This window comes from Symphodus melops (genome assembly GCF_947650265.1).
Source record: "Symphodus melops genome assembly, chromosome: 4".
In the NCBI taxonomy this organism is placed as follows: Eukaryota; Metazoa; Chordata; class Actinopteri; order Labriformes; family Labridae; genus Symphodus; species Symphodus melops.
This window is the reverse complement of record NC_136694.1, coordinates 27,666,433-27,689,687: the sequence shown is the minus strand read 5'-3', so window position 1 is coordinate 27,689,687 and position 23,255 is coordinate 27,666,433. Positions and strand designations below refer to the sequence as shown.

Here is a 23,255-nt window from a genome sequence, read left to right as displayed (position 1 = left end):
ACGTCACCTCAATTATGTCAACCGTTGGTTTCTGAAGATGACCATTAGTGGATGTTACCTTTTTGGTGATGATGTCTCAAACCAACTCACTGTCAATCTCGTAACAGTCAAAAAGCATGTATGCACTTGTGAAATCCTCCAGGGGGTGTACAGTATGGTGGCTGTCCAAAGACATGATGCAGAAGAGGCACGAAGCAACATAGTCCACTATAAAACGGGCTGGCAGAAGAAACTCCTGATGATAGTGAAAGTGAAAAATTCAGCTGTTTGTGTTCACACACTCGCTCCTCATGCAAATATCAAATTGTAAGGGTGAAAACACTTAGAGGGAAGGATCTGAGGTAGGAGAGGTCCTCACAAGCAGCTACAACACCCCATACATCAGTCAGAATATTTAAAAGTTCTCTGCCTTGATTTCATCAAAGCTGTTGAGCTAAAAAAAAAAAAAAAAAAAAATCCTTCCCCTACTGTGTGCCAATAAATAAACTATTCAGACCACATTTATGTTTTGAACCAGGCAGTAAACACATTCATTTCTGTTGTAAAAAACTGACATTTTAACATGAGTGTGTGTGTGTGTGTGTGTGTGTGTGTGTGTGTCTGTGTGTGTGTGTGTGTGTGTGTGTGTGTGTGTTTGATTTGGGGACTTATGCATCCAGCCCCATGTGGACACTCCAGGAACTGCAGGTTCCATTGGCTTTTTTTTTTTTTTTACACAAATGGTAAACCTGTTTGTCTTAACCTCTACATGTAAAAGTTGTGTGTTTTTAACAACAACAAAAGCCTATCAAAGGAAGCCGGCGTGTTCACTGTGTGTCGGGTAATGCTGTAGTGGGGAAATATACCAGAAAAAAAAACAACAGTAAACCGGCTTACTTCTGTTTGGTGGTTGAGTGATCTCTGAAGCGGTTACAGGTGGACTTGTGTGGGAGGGGTTAAGGTGGAAAGGAGAGGAAAAGGAGTGGAAAAACGCCAACGCGTTTCAGCCTCATGGCCTCCGTCTGGGAGTTGGGAGTTATTTATTGTTGAGGTCAAAAGTGTCACTTATTGTGAATCTTTGCCATGAGAAGTGTACACATAAAAGCTTGTTTCTGCAGCCTAACACACAACTTTGTCTAACTCCTACTCAGCAGCAGTAGCTTCAGGCTCCGAAAATATCTATTAAGAAATGTTAATGCTAATGCTCTGGTTTGCTTTGGTAGCTCATTAAGATGCATCCCTCTTCATTTCACTTTTGTCAATAACTAAATCTAAAACACAAACAGGAGCTTTAAGTCAATCGCTTCTGCAGAACTTTTGATTGTTTGGGGGAAGCTCAAGGCAATAAACTGCACGGTGACAATTAGCCGTCTCTTCTCTCTGACAGTCCACGCCGATAATTAACTGTACTCGTTAAACAGCAACCCAGATAGCATCCTTAAAAAAACCCAAAAAAGTTTCCATCCTCAACACACAGCTCTCTTTTTGTTTTATTTTGAAACTGCTCGTTTGTTCTTCATTTCCACTCAAAGTGTGACGCACGGTCAAATGTTGTCGCGTCTGCAGCAGATTCTTAATGACTGAGCATATTTATTCAGGACCAAAGAACCTACAGGACGATCAATAAGCTTGAACAGATTGGGCAGGGGAAAAAGAGCTCATGGATAACTTCTGCTTTGCGGTAATTTAATTTGAGAGACCATGATGTGTGTATGTGTGCAGACGGAGTTTTTGTTTGGTTTGATATGTATAAAATGTTAATAGGTACGTTAGGAAATGTTAACGCTTGGTCCAGTTTGTTTGTTTTCATGTCTGATCCAGATGAAGAAACATCACAAGGTCACAGAGAAATGAATGCTCGAGCGACTGCAGCTCTGTTTAGTGAGACACCTGACCCCCCGTGGGAGGGGAGCTTGTTGTGTAATTGCATGAGAATGAATCACAGCAATTTCCCAAAAGTGAGTGTTGACTCAGGCAACCTTAAGCTTTTTAAAAGGATTCAGATACTCTAAATTCATGACTGCTTCATTACTGTTGTCTAACATTCATGCAAGCAAGACAAAAAGAAAAAATCCTGTTGAGGAGAAGTGCTTTTTTTTTTTCCTGGTGTAAGATGCAATAACATTAATTTCCTTTCTGTGTTGTTTCAGGATATTTGACAGTAACCATAGAGCCCCTGCCTCCAGTTGTCGTGGGCGAGACTGTAACTCTCAAGTGTAACTTCAAAACTGACGGAAGGCTTCGAGAGATCGTTTGGTACAGGGTAAGTTAAACCTCTTTATGCTGTCAACGCCATTACACTTGAGATGAAACATCTGGAGCGGATGCTGCATGGGGATGGGAAGCTACAGCCAAAGTGCTTTTCTCTATATTGTTGGCGTCTCCTGCAGCCAAGAATTCTGATGGTGACTATGTTTGAGCACGATACTGTGACTTACTGTAACTGCTAGCTAGCTCGTAGCGTGTGTGTGTGCGTGCCTCATAGGGGACAGACCATAAGTATGAACGTGGACTACACTAACAACATCATAGCTTTTGCACGACAAACAATCGTGCAGCTTAACATCGACTGGGGATCAGTCATCTTCACAAAATAAAGCAGCACATTGTATAATAAATACATGTTTGCAGTATTGACCCCCTGATGGTAAATTAGGTGTTTACACTCTGTTGAACATGCAACACACATAGGCTGAAACATACTCGTGCACAAACAGGATCCTGTGGACATGCACTAATGCATTCTGGGATACAATGAATCCACAATAAGGTAAATCACAAATGGACTTGAGCTTGGAAAGTTAGGACCAATCAAAGTGCTTTTACACCGCAGCTCACGCCTACACATTCACACAGTGATCAGAGAGGCTGCTGTAAGAAAGAGTCCATCAGAAGGAACTAATTCCATTCATAGACGTTCATATGCTGACGACAAAGCAGCGGGAGTCATTCGGGTTTGAGTGTCTGCCCCCCCCCCCCCCCCCCCCCCCCCCCTCACAGTGCAGCGAGCTGCCATAAACCTTTCACAAAGCAAGATCACCTAAGTGATTTGTAATTGAACATGTTCATTGAAACCCTTATTATGGACACAGTTAAATATTCTCTCTGGTGTAAAGTTACCCTTTTATCGTCTTTCACATCGTTGCTGTGATTAACTGTTGTTTGAAAATAAATAAAGGCTTGTGTCTTATTGTCCTAAAAAAAGGCAGCGTCACGTCATAGACAGCGGTCAATCAAAGCGCGAGCTGTAAATTAAAGTCATCATCAAGTTTTCCTCTTGCTGTTTTTAAGGCAGATGGAGGTTCAACACACTCCTGAACTGGCTCCACCTCTACTTCTCTAAATATGGAGTTTAGCCTTTTAGGTCTTTTTGTAACAGGCTCCAGTAAGAAAAGTTCCCTCATCCTTCGACATGTCAGGCGCTAGCTGTGTGAGGCATCCATTTTTTTTTTTATTTCTGGTCATTTTGCTTGTGAGGAGTTGAAAAGCCAATATGGTGTACTTTAGGATTCCCGTATTGTGAGAAGATGTTTTGTCAGACTGCAATTGTGAGAAAACGAGCGATCATTATTTGGAGCAGCTGTACGGGAAGCATCGCTGGCTGTTGCTTGGGATTTTGATTTCTCAATCCGCTGGTCATCACCATCATGTCTTAATAGTTCACAGCTGGTGTCTCAACAGTTATTAAAATCCCAGTTGGTGCACTCCACTTTCTACGTGCCGCCAATAATTAGGTTGCTGTTGAAGGAGAAAAAACACAACAACAACGTTCTCTGTTCAAGATGAAGTTTAATATACCACAAAACTGGCACGTTTTAAAATGTTGTGTCAAAGAAGAAATCGATTTTAAAAACATATCTTAGTGTTCACCTGATGCTGTTGTTTCACAGACAGAGACAATGGTGAGCTCTGGAATATGGAAGCAGTCACTGCGGCCTCTGTCTCTACCTCGCCTGACCTTTTTATTTTTATTTTTTTTTCCCCAGTAAAAAGTGTTTTTATTCTTGACAGATGGGCATAGTTGCTTTGTAAGAAATGGTCTGTCTCTTCACCAAGCTGTCGCTGAAGTTGCCTGGCTGTGATTCATAATGTGTTGCAGACAAATTGTAGAGCCTGAAATGTTATCAATCTAGCCTTCGGGGGGGTTCACCAGGATCTGCATTCATGCTGGTCCTTAAAAGTGTTTCTAAAACAACAAGTGTTCAGCACATAGTTCTGGGATGTGCACTTCTCGCCGCATGTATGATGTATAAAAAGAGGCAAGAGCCCAAATTCCACTGTATCTGGCTTTTATTGTGTTCCCACTGTGGTGACATAGCTGGAGCTGATGGCAGACACTCTAGTTAGAGCATTTGATCCCACCAGATGCGACACAGCACGTTACAGAAGCGTCTCTCTGCAATGCTGCGCTAAAAATATGCGTGGAGTCTATTTTTGAGCCGCTGTTCGGCTGCGTCAAGCTGCTCCGAGCAGATGAGCCACGCAGGAAGATATACATAGGAGTGGCAGGAATCCAGGTCAATATTCAGAATAAAAACACACTCTGTGCAGACTACAGATCAAATATAACGCTGTCACATCAACATTTAACAACATAACACGTGCTAACGGTTGAGGCGTAAAACAAATGCAAAAATAACCATCATGGCGTTGTTGGTATGAAGTCAAGCAGGCAAAATGCTCTGCTTCAGAAATGTTGTTTCTGTCTTTGGGGTTTGAAGCTACATGCAGGCCCGTCATGACGAGACATCACTGACACATGCAATATGGAAACTCCACACATGAAATGCAATTTACATAGCGTATGAGAGGTACCGAGGCTGGCAGATAGCAGTTGTGTATGTTAGTGTTATGCACATATTTTTAGTCCTGCAGGAAGCTTTGATGGAGCCTTGATGTTGCAATGAGGCAGAAAGCAGTATTAGGATGCATTATGGGAAACGAAGTAGAAGTCTCAACCATGCTTAAGCTCTGGAGTTGAAAAATGTCAACCAGCGTCTAGAAACTGTCTCCATTAACATCTTTATTTCACAGCCATTTTCAAAAAAACATTTTGGTCTGAATTGATTTTTTTTTATTATAGTTATTGCATACATTTCCATAATAATGGATGTGGCATATTTGACTGACAGGTGGGCGGGTTGTAGTGGTTTGTCATGAGGCCTAATGCCCGCCTCCTCTTTTTTACTATGACTAGACTGATCAAGAGTCTGGTGGAGGAAGCATTTCTAATATGGTGAATGCCATCATTAAGCTTCATAATGCCTCTTCAGAAAGCAGTAGGTGATGTCACTGACATTACGTCCATGTTTCTATACAGTCTATAAGCTATACACACGAGGGATGAATAGAGAGCCTGTTTGCCTGTATTCTATGGACTCTAACCCTCTTGTTTGAAAGTAAAAGACTCTCAGTACCCAATCAGTGCTTCTGACCCTCAGTGACATCATTACTCTGTTAATGGGGACAGCGTGGACTTCGGCAACTGATTGCACCTTTACATGGCCAAAAAAAAGAGGCCTCTGTCAACAGCAGCGTAAATAATGAGCTTCAAAGAAGGGGTATTAAATATAGTGTAAATTGGCCATTGTACCATTTTAACACCCATAATTAATCTTGGGTCATCGACAACACAACTGGACAAGGTAAAGTGTTGAACAGCTTTGTTCCAGCGCTCTCTCTTAAACAGATGAATCCTTGACCCCGTGATAACTCCTTAAACAGCGACTGTGATAATTGTGACTGCACGGTGGAGCGATGCTGTGGCACTCACCTTGTTGTAACCCTCAACGTTGCTCATTAACGAGCGAGTGGCGTATTCATTGCTCAGACAGGAGCTCTGTCTTTAGAGCTGCGCCTGCTTTCACACTTTTTATTATTGTGATATAAAACAGTGTCTCTGGACTCATCTTAGCAAATGCTGACCTTTCAAGGTGGCACAAAAAGAGATTTATGGCACTTTACATGTTCACCTTAGCATCATAGATCACTTTCATTGCCGTGACAAATTTCATTTAATCAGGCGAGCATTGCCGAGCGCTGTTTTGCGTACATTCTGTCAGATTTCTGTGCTGTCTATTGATAGCTTTGGTTTGAATCAGCGCTGTGAGAATGCAGCTGCCTACATTAAGCGTCCTCAGGAGGACGGCAGAAATGGGCCCCGCGTCTCCGGCGGACGCTGCGCGCCACAACCGTCGATACATTATAAATCAATTACCCACAAACTGCTGCCAAAGTTTCTTTAATCTCTGCCTTTTCATTTGACTAAATACTGTTGACTTCTCCTTTTACCTCCCGCTCACATTGAAGTGGGGTTGATTCTCACCTGGGGAATCTTCGCATCTAATCAAAGCTAAGCCAATCAGATGAAGGGCTGAGTAACTGAATATTTCAGCACCAGCTCATCTGTGGTTCCTCATCCTGACGTATTCTGTTTGAGGATTATTTTAATGCAGAACACATCCAGACTGCAGTCAGAATTAACATGTCTCAGAATGTGCTTCATAAATCGGATTATTTTAAAGAGCCTTTTCAAGTCACACTGTTTCAAACTCTCCAAAACAAAACAAAAAAGTTACAATTTAATGTTGGAACTGAATAACAATGTGGTGTCTGTTTTATTTAAACTGTAGGCATCTTATTTCATCCCAGAAAAAAAGAAAAGAAAAAAAGAATTTATCCGGGGAGTTTAATTTCTGCAGTGTGCAGAGGGTGAGTTAATTATTCATATTAAACCACACCAGCCTTTTCATTGAAATTGTCCTACAACTTTTAAAAATGTAAAGGACATTTGTCAGCAGTGTCATTGAACAGCCCTGATAGTGGACACACACAGCTGTAGTGAACTGGAGATTAAAAAGGTTCTAACAAGCAGAATCATCTTTAAATGCAGATTGTGTGGGCACAGGACAGAACACTTCTTCTTTTTTTTGTTTTTACCTCTGGTGGCCCAACTGGGTCACTGACTAATAGAAGTGTGGCCAAGTGTAAAGCACAAACACACACACACACACACACACACACACACACACACACACACACACACGAGTGAATGATTATGACCACATGAGGGAGAAAAGCTTTTAAAAGGTGCGCAGTGAAGCGTCTGCATGCAATCCAAAATGAATGGGAGTGAGTTCTCCATAGTGTCAGCTTGTGTGCCACGTGTGATGGTGGCACCTGCTGCACTTGCAGTAATGACGACATGTGTCTCTACGTTTTTAGACTGACACACGGGCAGGTGGGAAGCAGCCCACTTTTTGATGCAATCGTAACGATGCAAACATTATTTCTCCCACTAAACTATGAGTTAGATGAAATCTAAAGTGTGAAATGTGTGCAAAGCCAAGATTGACTCCACTGCTTTCTTAGAATGATCTACTTCATTCCTCTTTACACTTATTAAAAGAAACTCTTTGACAGAAGTTGATGTAAGGAGAGGTGAATGGGATTGCATGAATCATCGCCGAGTTTTTCTTTCGACGTCCTTTTTTAGCCCCTTTTATTTCTTTTCTCTTACAGAAAAATGAGCCGCACTCTTCTGCAGACTGAAACATTAACAGTTAGTCCTGCAGAGTGTGTGATGCAACGAACTGCTCTTCGAACGGTCTATCAATGGACGAGCAGACAGCTGCTATGGGTAGACAGACAATCAGAATCAAGTAGTCAAGACAGTCTTGTAATAAGTTAAAGATGATGTAATGTTGTTATTGACAGTTGCTGCTGGTACGATGACAACTGGCTCATTGTACATTATCCCGAACGCCACATGGATGGGATTGGTTACTTCTCATGGTCACTTTACACCGCTGCCTCTCCCATCCGGATGTGAATGTGTAGGTGCGACCGGCAGCGTGGAAGCACTTTGAGTAGTCAGAAGACTACTTAATAGAAAAGTGCTCTACAAGCTCAAATCCATTTTCTTTCCTTCAGCCTCTCAAAAGAACAGTGACAAGGTTGATGTGCAGTTTGTAAAATACAATGAGCGGTGTGATTCCCCTGATGCGTGTGGTCGTACATCTGGCTTGTTTCTGAGGCACCTTCAACCAAGAAACACACAAACTTAAGATCATCTCATGCTCGTTTTAAAGCATGTCATCCATATGAACATGTGTGGGACCCCTCTGAGTGGGTCCCCAGATGCACGCTTATGATGGTAGGAGCAAGCGGTGTCTGTAGAGTGCCGCTCTACGCCATGTCTCATTTTGATAACTGGATCACCTGGCTCCGCTCTGCTGTTCTCCCCCCTTCCTCCTCCCTCATCCTCCCTCCCTTTGCTCATTTCAGAATCCCTCCACTCTGCCCTGACGTTACTCTTCTGGGATCCTCTCTCCCTCTCTGTTTCTCTTGAGTGTTTTTCCCTGAGACACTTCCCTAATTTACCGCCGGCTGGTCCGCTAGCTGAGCTGCTTTTCTGACTCCCCTCTCATCATTCAGCTGTGTCCATCTCCGTCCATTTCATTATTATGACTCAAACTCACCTGTATTTATAATCCTGCTCTCAGCTGAATTGAATTGCGCTCTTTTCTCCATGTGCAGCACAAAGCTGCACAAAAACAACAGGACTATCACGGCACAAAAAGACAAATATCAGTCGTGTCCCACTGGTTTCAAGTTAAGAAAATAATCGGTGCAAATTGGAGTGATTAATAAAACACCGGAATCCAATTTCTGCATTTCGAACCCACTTTGCCTTTCACCAGATTTGTTTTTATTTCCTCTTATTACATAAATGGTGACTGAAGGTTAGAGTGCTTTTCAGGCTGAGATTTCAATAAGAAATGACATGGGCAGAAGGAATCTGTCAAATAAAACCACGGCATTGACACCACGTCCCTTTCTGTAACCAAAAGCGCACATTTAAAGAAGCATTATGTAGCTCTGACGTAGTTTTTAAAATGTGCACTGCTGTCCAACTTCAACACATTGAAAAGAGCTCTGGTGTTTTCTTTTTGTATTGTCAGTTAGTATCAAACAGGATAGTAAAAAATGCTTTGAGTCCAGTAAACGCCTAAGGTAGTTCTGAGTGTAATTAGCATTTGAAATACCGCTAACATTAGCTCCCTGCATGCTTTCCCTGCCCGTTAAAAACCATCACTGTGAAAAATGAGGTCCGCAGACGCTGAATGTATATTTCCTAATAAGCTGAGGTATAAAAACGAGTCATAGTTTAGGCTTTTCATTTATGGCTGTAACTTGAAGTAATATGCAATGCTTGATTCCCCCCACAGTCGTGAGAACATGTTGGTATTTGTGTTGAGGCATTAACAAATCAATAGTTTGAAATGTCTCCAAAGGACAATAACCAAAGACAGTCGTAAATCTCAATCATAAGCTGGGTAACCATTGAAAGCTTGTCAAATTTTAATGAAGCCATCTGCCTCCACAGAATCCATTCAGGGCATCACAGCTAACAACACAATCTATACTGCAATGCACTAAAGCATCTGTGTATAGATAAATGTGACGCTCCTCCTCTGCAATATTTCCTGCTGTACCTGAAAGAAAAATTCTGAACAGCTTTTCATTTTCTGCAGCCGTTCTGAGTGACAGCCTGACAGGCTTTTTCCATTCCCGTAGGTCCAGCGGTGCCATTGTACCGCTCAAATGTTACATCTTTTGATACAAGGCCAAGGCTGAACACTGCGTTTTCATGGAAATAGATGGTATAGCTAACACAACTGGGAACTGGCAAACCATACCAGAAGACTAAAAAGGATTTAGAGTGTAGTTCAAATGAAAAGACACAGAAAGTTCTGAGTTTATTTTATTCAACCCTGTCTCCTATAAATTACATTTACTTAGCTACACATCTATTTTGTTGTTGACACTTTAAATGGTTGCAAGGATTCAAGTCCACTGTCATTGTTGCCCACGGTCATAAAAGGCTTCATTTATGTGCTTGACTGGATTCACTGGAATGTGCTTGATCTGGGGTGCATGACGGTTGAACATTAGAGTCAGAGTTCAGGGCTCTTGTCTGCAGTCTAATCTGTAGTTAAAGCTCCTATGAGAAGTTTTTAGTCAGTTAGGAAGGATACTCAAATCAATAGAAATGTCTCTGTCTGAGGTACAAAAGTAAATTTGGAGCATTTCTTTACAGTAATCATTCATGTCTGAAACTGCTTCCTTCAACTTGGGTGTTGGGCAAAGTTAGCTAGCGCTGCAAACATCACTTTCGTTGACATTTTTCACAAGAAAGATTCCAAGTAAGTGACACTAGTGTATGAAGAAAGTAGATAGCGAGAGCAATAAAGTGATAAGAGGTCCACGGGGGGGGGGCGCCAAAATCAACGCAAACCAAAAGTTCAAAGGACATTTAATGTTGAATAAATAAAACATTTAAATCATGCATAACTGCTCCAGACCTCTCCACTGATGTGGGTGAGGTGTTGAACTCACGACTGATTCAACCCCAGTAATATGTACAGACTTTATCAGAACATTCATGTTGAAGTCAAACTGAAGCAGACATTTCCCTGCAAAATTCACACGAGACATCTTTGATATAAATTGCGGCGCAGTCACCACCAACTCACAGCAGACAGATTTGGCTGCACTCTAACTGTGCTTGCTTGTTAGTGCAAATGTTTGTAAATGAAACCCTTTTTTTAAAAATGATGATCATTTGCTTAGAAAGGGGACAGCTGTTCCCAAAAGCACGGCATAATCGTTTATTTAAACATGCCCAACCAGCACCTGGTCCAAAGAGATGCTGTTTGCGCTCACTCAAACAAGAACGGGAGTGTTTGCTGTCGGAGTGGCGTCTTTGAATTTGACTTGCTCTGAAATTTGCTCTCTTCAGTTTTTCTCAGACTGACAAATTAATTAATTAATGTGTCTAATCGGATTTTATGTGTGTTTCCACCTCATGTTTCCAAAATTAAATACCAACTTACACCCAGTTTTCAGAACTCACAAGCAGGCTGCAGGCTGTTGAGGGACTTTGTTTGAGTTCTTATAACCAAACTCTGCATGCACACTTCTTCCCTCTTGATATATAGCCATTATCTTAACAGCACAGTAGTGCAGTACACGTGTACTTAAGTGTTTGCCAGCTGTGCTTGGACACATGCCAGCTGCCTAAGTTGCTTTGAGGAGAACATGGTGATTCTATTTGGAAAATATGAAGGAGCCCAAATAGCTGGATGTGAAACAAAGAATTGACTACAAGTGTAGTTTTTAATTTGTAGCACAAAATGTATATATTGTGGGATAACAGTGAGACACATGCCCACGCGTACTCAGAGCCACTTTTTTTTTTTTTTTTAGTAATACCACCACCAACTCTCACATCGCCTCCAGGGATGTTTTTCAGATTTACTTGTGGCCCACATTTTGACAAATCCCATTAAAGCTGTTGACAGTGTCAAAGCACAATATAACAGCTATGCAAATGACTTCTCTTGTCACAGTCTGCCAAGGAGTGCATTACCTGGGGGCGGTGCATCACTGGATTTACTGATGGTACCGGCCATATGTTGCCTCCCAATGCAGTGACAGAAACACGTCACCGGACGCCCGACCGGAACAAGTGGAGTGTTTTTCCAGCCGTTAATCCGGTTTCTTGACTGCGGAGAGACACAGGAGGCATCATATGTTAAATCCAAGTTTAAAATCTTCCAGACGGGGTTGCCTGGGCAACTGGAATCTGTGAGTGGAGAAGAGAGCAGGCTGAGTGTATGCACAGCACACTCCTGTGGGGTTTTTGGAATCTCACTCCCTGCTGTTTAATCCCCCAGTGTAAAAAAGTAAAAAAAAAAAAAAAGAAAGAAAGAAAAAGAACTTCTTGTCCTGCTGATCCTCTGTTGTATCTGATAGACACATATTTTGAAGAACGTGTACAGAATGAGGCATTAATATCTATCCATCCATCCATCTATCCATCCATCCATCTTTGCATGCAGGCTATTACCAAATAAGAAAAAAAAAAAGTAGGACTATGGACAGATCCCTGTTGTCCTCCATGCTCTGTCCATGGTGCTGTTCTATGTCTCCATTGCTACCATCCATCCATTTGCTATAGCACTTCTCTTGTTCGAGGTTGTGGGAGGCTGGAGCAGATCCCAGATGACATTGGGCAAGAGGTGGGGTACAACACAGAACTGACATATAAAGATGGACAATCAGCCAAACTCACATGGACACCTACAGGCAATTTCAGACTCACCAATTAACCTCAAGAGCGTCTGCGACCTACTGAAAACACTTTGTGAGCCTTTTTTTGGGTTCTGACCCACCGGTTGAGAAAGCAATTGAGTGAGCATAAAGTCTTATTGGTTAGTTAAACGTCTGATTTCAAGTCCATCAGGAAAGAACTTTACACTTCATGCACACAATAAACACTTCAAATTGTCTCACACGCTGCCAGGAAAGAAACATTAGACAATCATTGAGATACAATTGGAAACCTCTTTCAGCTTAATGCGTGATCTGGGCACCAACTGGTATAAACATAGACATATTTAATGTTCTTCTTTTGCATTTAACAAAATGTGACTTTTTTTTTCTTCTTTGGGGAAATAACAATGTGTGTTTGAAGTAGGCCCACGAGGGCAATATGCTGTGTAATGATAATCCATTTTGCACTCAACAGCCCAAGTAATTACTTCCTGATGTGGTCACTGTCTCCTGTAGTGTTCTGTCCTCGCCCAAATCTCGTTTTTATTTTAGAGGAGCTCTTTTTACACACTGCATTAATTGTAGAACATCAAGTATTATAATTATACTGGATGTGATTATGCTTAGATTTACAGTTTTTTTTACTGTGTAACCCGACACTCTGTCGCTCCACATTTTGTACAGTCACTGTACACACTTCAAAACCACACACTATACATATTAATGGATGGAGGCTGAGTGGCGTTACCCATCTGTTACTGCTGAGCGCTCTGGAGTCACAGTCAGCTTAACGACAGACAGACTGAGAGCTGAAGCTGCGTCTTGACAAACCGATACACCGCGCCCACCTGTCTACGCGTCTAACTATGGTAAACACAAGTCGCTCATTAAATCAAAACTGAGCTGTTAAGAAAAAACTAAAAAACTTATCTGACCTGTTTTGTCTTTTTTGTACCATGCCTTAAACATATTCACTTGTACTGTGAAAACAGATCTTTGAATGTGGCGTGTATCTGAGGTTTTCCAGCCAGACTGAAGCAGAATTTTGCGCTTCAGCGTTGGTTTAATTTTCCTCCCTAGTGGTTGCTGCTTGTTCAGAACATTACGCTTTCAGTTCCTCTGTACTATGACTTTTTGAAGTACGAGGATCTGTCGACAACAAGCAATAATACATGTGCAGTGTCTGGATAGGCTACCAAAATAAAGCAGTGAAGTTAGTACTTCCTGTTTGGTCTCTTGCCTTTTTTATGACCTGTGTCAACTAACTTTCGTCAATACATTCAGAGAACTTCTCCCCGGTGCTCACTGTTGCCAAGTTAAGTCGAGTTTATTTTTAAAGCACATGTCAGCAACGAGGCGATTCCGAGGGCTTCAGACGTCAAAAGCATTTTAAAAATGACTTCACCTCCGACAATCACAGAACAGATTTACTATGAAGATGTTAAATCAGATTGTAATAGAACAATCCGAAAGAGAAAACCAATTAAAAACAAAATATTGAAATAACTTCAGATGTCACTCACTATAGAGTCTTATTCTTCCGACTCACCTGCTGATCTCCCCTGATCGAGGTTGATTTAGCTTCACAGTTTGCTCCATCAGTTTTCGGGTACAGCCCTCAGGTGCCCTGGAAACCCCACCCGGGGGTGCTGTGGTGGTGAAATCCACCCACATTCGCAACAGCTTTCTCAAGCCTCTGTCATATGAGGAGAGAAGTTTAAAGGTATTTCACAAAGAAAATGTCAATCAATAGAAAAGTAGTGTGAAATGTGAAGAAGTGACATTGACGAGGGCAGTAGGGATCCACAATTATTATCAACTGAGCGCTGTAACTGCAGTGACAAAAAAGAAAAAAACAGCCAATACCAAGCGCTGAAAAACGCTGAACTACAGGTGTTTTGTATTGAAAATAAATGATTCCAGTGCAAAAAAAAAACGTGTTAGTGGACACAAGCCTTTTAAGAAGACAGCTGAACAGACACTTGAAATGTCAGGATAAGAGAGAGGATGTCTGAGCTAAAAACTGGACTTCCTGTAAGAGCTTAGATTAGACCAAAAGTTTCAGATGTTTTTTGGGGGGGATTTCCTCTTCGACTTATCCTCCTCCTTCCACTGCTCTCACATTGACACATCAAGTAAGAGAGAGTTAATATATTATTGAAGAAGGAAACGTACTGTAGATGGTCAAATTTTGAAGAGAGTGGTTGTCTTATCATTTTATGACTCCATCGCTCTCTGACTTTCATCACCCAGAGCAAACAGCTGGCTAAACTGTGTGCCTCAGTTGATAACCTTCCACAGATGACAGCTGTCTAGCCTCCTTTGTAGGTGCAAAAAGAAGAAAAAAGAAAAAAAAAGAAAGTGTTCTGGCCCTTTAAGAAGAGGAACAAACCTCTGTCATCTTTATTAGCCTGCTGCTCCGTGCCGAATGTGCTGCCCCAGGGGGAATGGGAGATAAGGTGATATGGATCACTGCACCGCTGCCGTCCTCTTTGAGGATGCCAGTAGGGCGAATAAGCAGCCTGTTATACATGGAATGATAATTACACACTTCATGTCAGCAAACTGCAAGATGAGTCCTCCCCTTTTATCCACGAATGCTAATAGCAACAAAGGGACTGCTCATTGCTGTGCCCATTTGAGAGAGCAGCCTGCTAATGGCAGGGACTCTTGACGACCATGTGGTATTTTGTCTCCGTGCTGCTAACAGTGAATAATGCATCCTCATTGTTAGCCTCTCCCTGAGATCCCCAGGTATCTATCAAAAGCATTCTCTCTGTCTAATTAATGAGGTAATTCAACAAATGATTATGCAGATAAACTCTCCAAGAGATCATTTATTTTTTCCCCCCGCTGACTCTTTCTCTCCTTATGACAATAGGCTTACCTATATGCTAATGGTTACATCATCGTCTTTATGTTAACGTGAGCATCAGGGTATTGTATTGTTCACACATCACTGCAGAGTTACACATTGTGTTTGTTTATTGTGCTGGTCCTGAATTTGGCTGGATTACAATCGTCATATTGGAATGAAAACTGTGACATAATTAAGCATCCCTTTAAGTAAGATAAAAGTTGATTAAGATTTCAAAATGCTTGCTTCATTACCAACGACCATCTGGGGGACGCTTTAATTTTCGAAGGGGAAGTTATCACTTTTTTTTTTTTTAACAGGATTACTGTAGCTCTTCCAATTTTCAACATGTCTTGAAAAATTCATAATCTCCTGACGAGAATCCGACCAGATTTTTGAAATCCATTCTTACTTTCACAGAAGGATCAAACAAGAAAGTGATTACTTAGCGATTAGGAGTGGATCAGAGTCTCTTTGTGACTATGCATGAGAGGAGGGAGTCATTTGGATGCCAGAGCGTCTTCGCCTCCACAGAACACGCCGTGCCGTCCTCTGGGAGCGTGAACGAATTGGAACAATGACTTATGTCGTTTTTCAATTTTTATTTATTTACTTACTTAATTTTTATTTATTTACCCTCCTGGAGAAAGATGCACCACCCTCCACTGCAGAGTAAACTTCGATCTCCTTTTTCTTTAGTAATCTCTATAAAACATCCCTCTGTATATAATTGAAGATAACAACCTGCTGATGAACTTCACCTCTTCATCACAGCTGCATATAGCATACCGGCGAGCCTACAGCCTTCTTTATTGGCTATCGGAATAACTGGCCCAGAAGCTCTACGGATATCCTGACAGGGTAGAAGATTGGAAGAACTGATGTATGTGTCAAAATGTAATTTAGTTTTTTTTTTTTTTTCATTAAAAACATGTCAAACAAAAAGCACATCTCTGTCAGGATCTGTCACTGGATTTATTGTTGCTTCATGAAGTGACCCTAATAAACTCTCATAATGAAACTTTAAAGTGTTGGTGAATATAGTCTGCACATATTATTAGGAAAAAGGTGATTGCAGGCCAGCGTCTCCTCGCCTATTACCACGGTTGTTTCATATGGCTATATATTATATAGTTATATATCTTTGCCTTTAAAAAGAATGTGATGTCCTGTGACAACCATTTCAACATTTTGCATACTAGATGTACAGTATGCACAAAATGTGTTGGCTTGTTTCTGCAGCATGCATGCATTGACACAGATAATTAATAGTGCATGATGTAACTTCAGTGTACAAAAAATAAAAACAAATGTTTTATATAATGTAATAATAGATCTTCACAGCAATACTTGTGCGTGAACAGTTTACTATCTATGCACGCGGAAGAGAATCCTCTGCAACATCACAAAGGATAAACCTAATGGAGGACCATTAAGTAATCATTCTTTGACTGACACTATCTAAATGAGTCCAGGCTGTGCCAACAAGACAGAGATGTCAGAAAATATTGATTGCTTTTTTTTTTTTTCAAATTCAGACCTTTACATCATCACTTAGTCCAACATGTATTATCCATCCATCTTTTTTTTTTTTGTACTTCATTGTCATTATGGTGTCAAACACAGCATGTCTTTACTGCAAAGAAACAACCCTGGATATAACAGTATATGACAGGGATAATATGTGCAAAAGCATAAAGACTGGGAGTTAATAATAACTGATTAGGGTCAACTATTTAGGCTTTGGGAATCGACAGTCTGCGTAATCCACTGTCTAGATGAAGATGGACAATGTGCCTCAACCTCCTCCCGTTGTACAAAATTGAAGCCAAAAGATGTGTTGCACATTTGGAGTCTTCACAGTAACAAAAGCTGTTCAGCATTGAAGCAGACAGTTACTCAAAGTTCAATGTTTCTTTGGTTAATGTCATGTGTTACATTTTCTGCTGTACTCTGCTATGATCTTGTGCACACATTTAAGCAAAGGCTGCAGCAACGAAGCTGTCAATCAGGAAGATTTACCATCGACTTTAAATATGTCTGAGTGAAGTCGCCCGTCTGTTCCATGTTGGACATGCTGTCTCAACCTAACTTTCATACAGCCTAATGACAGTGCTGAGAGCTGGAGCTGAGGCGAGTTTTAAACCTCTTGACACATCGTGACATCTCACCCGTTTGTAAATCCTTTCAGCTACCTTAGTATGAATACGACTTATCATTTTAAAAAATCAAAACAGACTTTGAAAACTGGGATTGAGAAAAACGTTTTTAATGTCTTTAGGGTTTATAGGATGCTTCACCTCCGGTGACATTTAGTGCTGTCCATTTTTATACATCGTAGCCATCAAATCTGGATCAAGGAATATGATAAACAATTTTCTCTTTAAGTATTATTAGTTGAAATCTTGCAAGTGAATCATCTTTGGTATGAATATTAATTGTGAAATCAAATGAGTCATTATTATTAGCACAACAGAACACGTCAACAAAAAAGCAGCATTTGGCTTTTTGAGAATGTGTTTGTGTTCTCAAAATAACCAGGTCAGTCTTTCGATTGTTTTTATGTTGATCCTTTCAAACATGGCTTCGACCCATTTTAAAAGAAGCCTGAGGTCAAACCGTCCCTTTAGAAAATCTCTCTCTCTCTCTGACAGCCTGTTTCTCTCTGGTAATCCATAAAAAACACTTCACAAAGTGCGTCGGTTCATACAAATCCTAAATATTCAAATAGTAACATTAAGTTTTAAACCAACTTTTACACGTATAAATATTTACAGATGCAGCTCTCTTTCCTGGAAATGACAGTTTGTTTTTCTTCCAACAGAACGATCCTTAGCCACGCCCCCTTGGTTACCGTTGCTCGGCTCTATAAGCTTAGATGACGTGTTCAAGATGGTACTAACGTTACTAAGTTATATGGTGTGTTGATGTCTGCTCTCCTGAGAAATAAGTTTTCTGTGATATAGGTCAAATCAACTTCTCTTTAAGGGCCTGCGTCCATTAAGAGTGATAAAAATTATTTTTCCTGTCTTTTCTCGGTCTCAGACTGGGCAGACTCCAGATTTTAAATCAAGACGACCTCTGACAGACTCTTTCTGAGAGAGCAAATAACTTCAAATTATTTGTAGTTTGACTTTAATCCCCATTTTAAAGATAAGGATAAACTTTATTATGGCTGCAACCTTCCTGATGTTACAGTCTAAGAGAGTGACATCCTCCCTGCACACAAGATGATGATTTCTCAGTGATATTTATGATCTTGGTCTTAACTCAATCTTGTATATTGTATATTTGTACAGAAAACAAACTGCGTCGATCATCAGAAATAATTTGACTGACGCTTTCATTGTAAACATTCTGCAATCTGCCAGATTACATGAAGTACTCTCACTTCCTCATTATCCTGCAACATAAAATAACACAGGTGACATCTGTATGCGTACTGAATGCATTTTGCAGGTAATTGTACATTAATAGTGTTGATGAGGGATTTCTTAAACAAATTACAGACATGCTAATAATGTCAATGAAAATGAATTAACATTTATCTGTGCCCTCGAAAGTACGAAGCATTGTGAACAGGTGGTAAAAAACATGTTACTGCGCCACATGACATGATTCATACTGACACAATAAACAGCCTGCAAAGGGTTAACGCACTGCATTGGTTTATAGTTCTGTTTGAAGGGACTGGTAGTCGACCGCTCCATGCTCAGTTATTTTCTTTTCTCGAACGAAGGCCTGTCAGTGAGTTTAACTCTTTCAAGCTGTACGATAAGCTACTTCCTCTTCTTCCTTTGAGATGTGACCTTTGCTTTCAGGCGGTGGTCAGAGCGTCTCTCCACTCGTCCATTCATTTTTCCTTTAGCTCTTCAGCTGCTTTTCTTCTGTTTCATGAAGTACACCAGACTTTCCCTAGAGTAAACCTAGAAACTCCACTTATAGGTCACCTGAGGGGTTTTTTTTTTTCAAGGGCAATAAGTGCAAACAAGGAGATGCTAAAATGTACCATGTTTATATGGATGGGATGCTAACGTCTGTTTTTAATGACCTGGGGGGGGTCATGGTTACAAATAATACCTTTAACGTGTGTGTGTGTGTGTGTGTGTGTGTGTGTGTGTGTGTGTGTGTGTGTGTGTGTGTGTGTGTGTGTGTGTGTGTGTGTGTGTGTGTGTGTGTGTGTGTGTGTGTGTGTGTGTGTGTGTGTGTGTGTGTGTGTGTGTGTGTGTGTGTGTGTGTGTGTGTGTGTGTGTGTGTGTGATTATCCTTTCACATTTTGATTGAGGCATAAACCCTCTTCTTGTTTGCCTTCATTGGGAGGTCATCTGAAGAGAGACCAATATCTTGGGACATGCAGCAAAGAGCCGAGGTTGAATTAAAACCCACGGTTGCTTGTTAGACAGAGAGTCGTTCTAACCCGTGTCGTTTTGTCTGGAAAGTTGACGTTCACGTCCCCATCTGTACGGGTCTGCCTCTGCTCGGCATTCCTGTGGGACACTTTTTTTTCTCTGATGAACTGAGGGAAAGGCGCTGAAATATTCTTACTTGAGATGAAGACAACTTCATGATTTCAAAAGGGTCTTTCATTACTGTGCAGGGGGAAAAAAAGGGTTTTATTGAAAGAAAAAAAAAAAGAATAAAGTATTCCCCACTGCAGTTGAACTTTCTATCCATCTGGATTTTATAAATGAAAGACGAGACGAGGTGGAGGATTTAAGGACATGTGAGGACAACAAAGCACGGCAAGTTCATCTCAAGAAAATGTGGACGAAGCCCTGATTGTGTCTTTCTTTTTGCCAAGTGTTAGACGAGTAAACCGAACGGAAGAAGATGGGCAAGCTTGAACGTCTTCGTTTTATCTCTCTTTCTGTAAAAACACCTCAGCTCTTGAAAAATGCACCACTGTTCCATCAGCGCCTCAGACCTCCTCCACAGTTCCTGCTTCGTTGTACTCTGGAAGTGCACGGAGATGCTATAAAAGGATATTTCTGTTTCAGTGTGACAATTTGCCATGGAGGAGGCTATCGGCACGGACATTCGCTCTCTGCTATTTCACACGAACAAGGGAGCAGTTTGAGCGTTTAGTCGATTCGAAGGGACTTCAAACTGGCCTGAATATGATGCTTTGTTCTGTGGAAATAAAAGAGACAAGAGGAGGTAAAGATCAAGCTGGATGTTTTAACGGCCCTTATGAGTAATCGAAACCCGCTTTTGTTGTAGGTGACATTGAAATAGATTAATGTGCACACAGGTTTGTAGTCTGTGCAAAACGTTTGCGACCTTAAAAGCACGGTCGACACGGCACATTGCAGGCATAGCTGTGACGGTGTCCCACAAACGTTCCTCCCCAAACACATCATATCCTACGTTTTCTTTTCTTTTTTTAACCTTTTGTTGGTGATGCTTCTCTTCAAGAAATATGGACCACACTGTAACCCCTGCCCCATTTTTATTTCATTCCAGCGAGTTGGCGATCATGCCACCGGAGACATTTTCAGACTTAAGTGTGATCCACTGTAAAAAGCCATTAAGTGTGATTTAAAAATGTGCCTTTTCTAAATGGGGAGGGGGGAATTTTCTCTATTTTTCTCCGCACTTACTCGCCAAAAAATACATCATCAACAGACTTGAAATCTGATGACTTGAAAGACTGAAGCCTGAACTCTCACCTGAAAAAAAGAATACACTTCTTCGTTTAAATCCATTTTAAACAGGATCATAGATGAATTCGCCTTTCTCATGGCTCCAGGTCTGTTTTCCAAAGGTTACATTTCAACAGGAAGCGTAGACTGAGGTCTTCATAACACTGTGATGGTTTCATTTATACAGTTTAAGTGACTAATGCAGATGCACGGTACACCCAGAATGAAGAAACAACACTTTATATAATGCCGTCCTGTACATTGCAGTGCATAAATGATGTGTCTGAATGACCCACTCTCCAATCAGAGTCTTAATGTGGACCGGGTTCACTCATAACCACGGCAGCTCTGCAGCCAAGGAAAAACAATTAGAGAAAAGCCTCTCCTCCCCGGCGGCTTTAATGCGAGTGCAGAGAGATAGGTTTTGTAATAGATTTTTGTCCGTGTAAAATGAGATGCTGACCTCCAGGTCCAAGACACTCAAAGACATCAGAAGAGCGGGACAGCACACTCCCAGCGGGGCTAAAGGATATGCATCCAGGACATCATTCTTGGGCGCGGTGTGAGTCACACGCGCAGCCATGACAGCTCCTCCTCATGGCAGTTATCGCCGGAGAGCCTCTGAGGGTGTTCAAAGTCCAGATTGCATCTATGCAATCAAGTTCTCTTTTAAATGCCACGAGAGCGCCGCGGTGACGCCGACTCTCTCAGCCTCTGTGCTGCTCAGTAGGACGGTTCATCATGTCATCGAGGAGAGTAATGAAGGGACATTTTTTTTAAAATTTCTAAATCTTCATTTGATTTTTCATTTCATTATATTTAATTGTTGTATTGAATACATTTAATATATTTATCCATATACTAAAGACTTTGGAGGTAAAAAGCTACTCTTTCTGCAAATCTTTTGGAATATTTTGCTGCTGTGGACAGATTTGCATTTTTGGGTGGTTTACCACTCGGGACTCGAGTCTGGATCCGAGAACCCTTGACCTCAAAGTCCAGGTTATTTGAAAATTGTGAACACAAACTGTACCCGGGTACCGTGCCCAGTACAGTTGAAGAGCTGGTCTTAAGCATGATTCATGTGTACTTGAATACCGTGAAAGATGTGAACAAGGAAGTGGAACGCTATATGAAGTCATCCTAAAAGCTCATATCACTTCAAAACTTGTTGTATGCAGCTCAGCACGGGCCAGTTTGGTCCTCGAGAAGGCCGTCGTAACAGAATCAGGATTCACTCAGTCCGCGAGTGGATGCCATGCTTGCTTCTTCGGCTTTCTTCTCTTTGCAAACCAACTGTGTGCATAGCGCCACCTGCTGTATCAGACTGTGTACATAATCAACTTGTACTTGGGCATGGAACGATGTCTCTTAAGTGGACGCAGGATAGCAGGAGAGAGGGGAAAAAAACGCCCTTAATCCAAATCTAGGCCTACATATTCTCCTTTTTTTTGTGCCATCAATGAATAATACCACAAATGTAAGACCGCCAAAAAAAATCGAAAGATCAAGGTAGAGAACTAGCGGGAGAGAGATTGAGCTCTTAAAACCAACAAACAGCAAAGAAGAGAAAATTATTTGAAAAATCTCAAATATGTCACAACTTGCACCCCTGGGGTTTTTTTTTTTTTTCAATTTAAACATTTTCACACAGCATGTTCCTGATCAATATTTATTCCTTCAGCTCAGTTTTGTCAAGGTTCTTGAAGCAGAATATAAAAAGAAAAGAGTGTTTCAATCTGGTCGTTGGCTCTCATTCCTCCTCGGTCTGAGTGCAATCCGATATGTTTTTATTTTCCACATTTGAACGAAGCCTTATTTGCGTTTGTGTAGTCAAACTTGTGAAAGCAGACCGGTGAAATATGAATGACTTTCACTTCCTCTTTCGCAGAGAGCCTGTCGGTGATATTGTTCATTTTCCTTTTTTTCCCCCGTCCTCTTCATAACTGCGAGCTCTTTGTTCCCTTTAGGCTGTTTTTCGACGATCACGATCTAATGAAACTATTATAAAGTCCCCAGCTGTGTCAGAACTCACTCATTTTAAAACTCGACATCCAAACTCAATGTGGCTGCTCAAGCATGCACACGCTGCTGCTTTTTTTTAATGAAACTTTTTACGCTGCACATTAAACTTAGTCTTCGCTCATGTCTACTTTTTCCCCTCCTTTCTCCGTTTTATATATATATATCACTTTGGTCAGCTGTTGCTGTTTTTAAATGGGCTTTGGTTGATTGATTGATGTATGTGGCAAGGTATTATTGCATGTTTAAAATACATTCAAAACAAAAATGTTGTCTTAGCTCCACATTTGTCTTTGCTTCTCCATCATCCGGGGACTTGTCTCCTCAGTGTCTTACGAATAAGCAACAGCACATGAGAGGGAGGGAGTATGAGCACTGCTGTTTGTGATTCAGATCGTTTCAGCAGTGCTGATATCTATAACAGCATCTTGACCTCCAGTGTGTTGCTTTTATACAACCGTTATACAAGCAGATAATAGACGTAAAAAAAATAAAATAAAATCAACAACAGATTACTTTCGTAACTTCACCACTGAAACAAGACTGTTGCTAAGCAACCCAAACATTGTCCTTCACTCTTGCTGCTCTCTGCGTATGGTTTCCACAGAGCAGCTTCTTTGTCGTGTGAACATTTT

At 41.1% G+C, this 23,255-nt stretch overlaps 1 protein-coding gene across 2 annotated transcripts in view; it reads left to right on the top strand.

Moving 5' to 3' along the window:
* The window catches only part of igsf21a (immunoglobin superfamily, member 21a), a 212,215-nt gene that overhangs the window by 69,340 nt on the left and 119,620 nt on the right, over nt 1–23,255 (top strand). For both annotated transcript variants that reach the window (XM_079341977.1, XM_079341976.1), the window contains exon 2: nt 2,130–2,242. In XM_079341977.1, the coding sequence (XP_079198103.1) occupies nt 2,130–2,242 (113 nt within the window). The remainder of the gene's footprint in view (nt 1–2,129; nt 2,243–23,255) is intronic.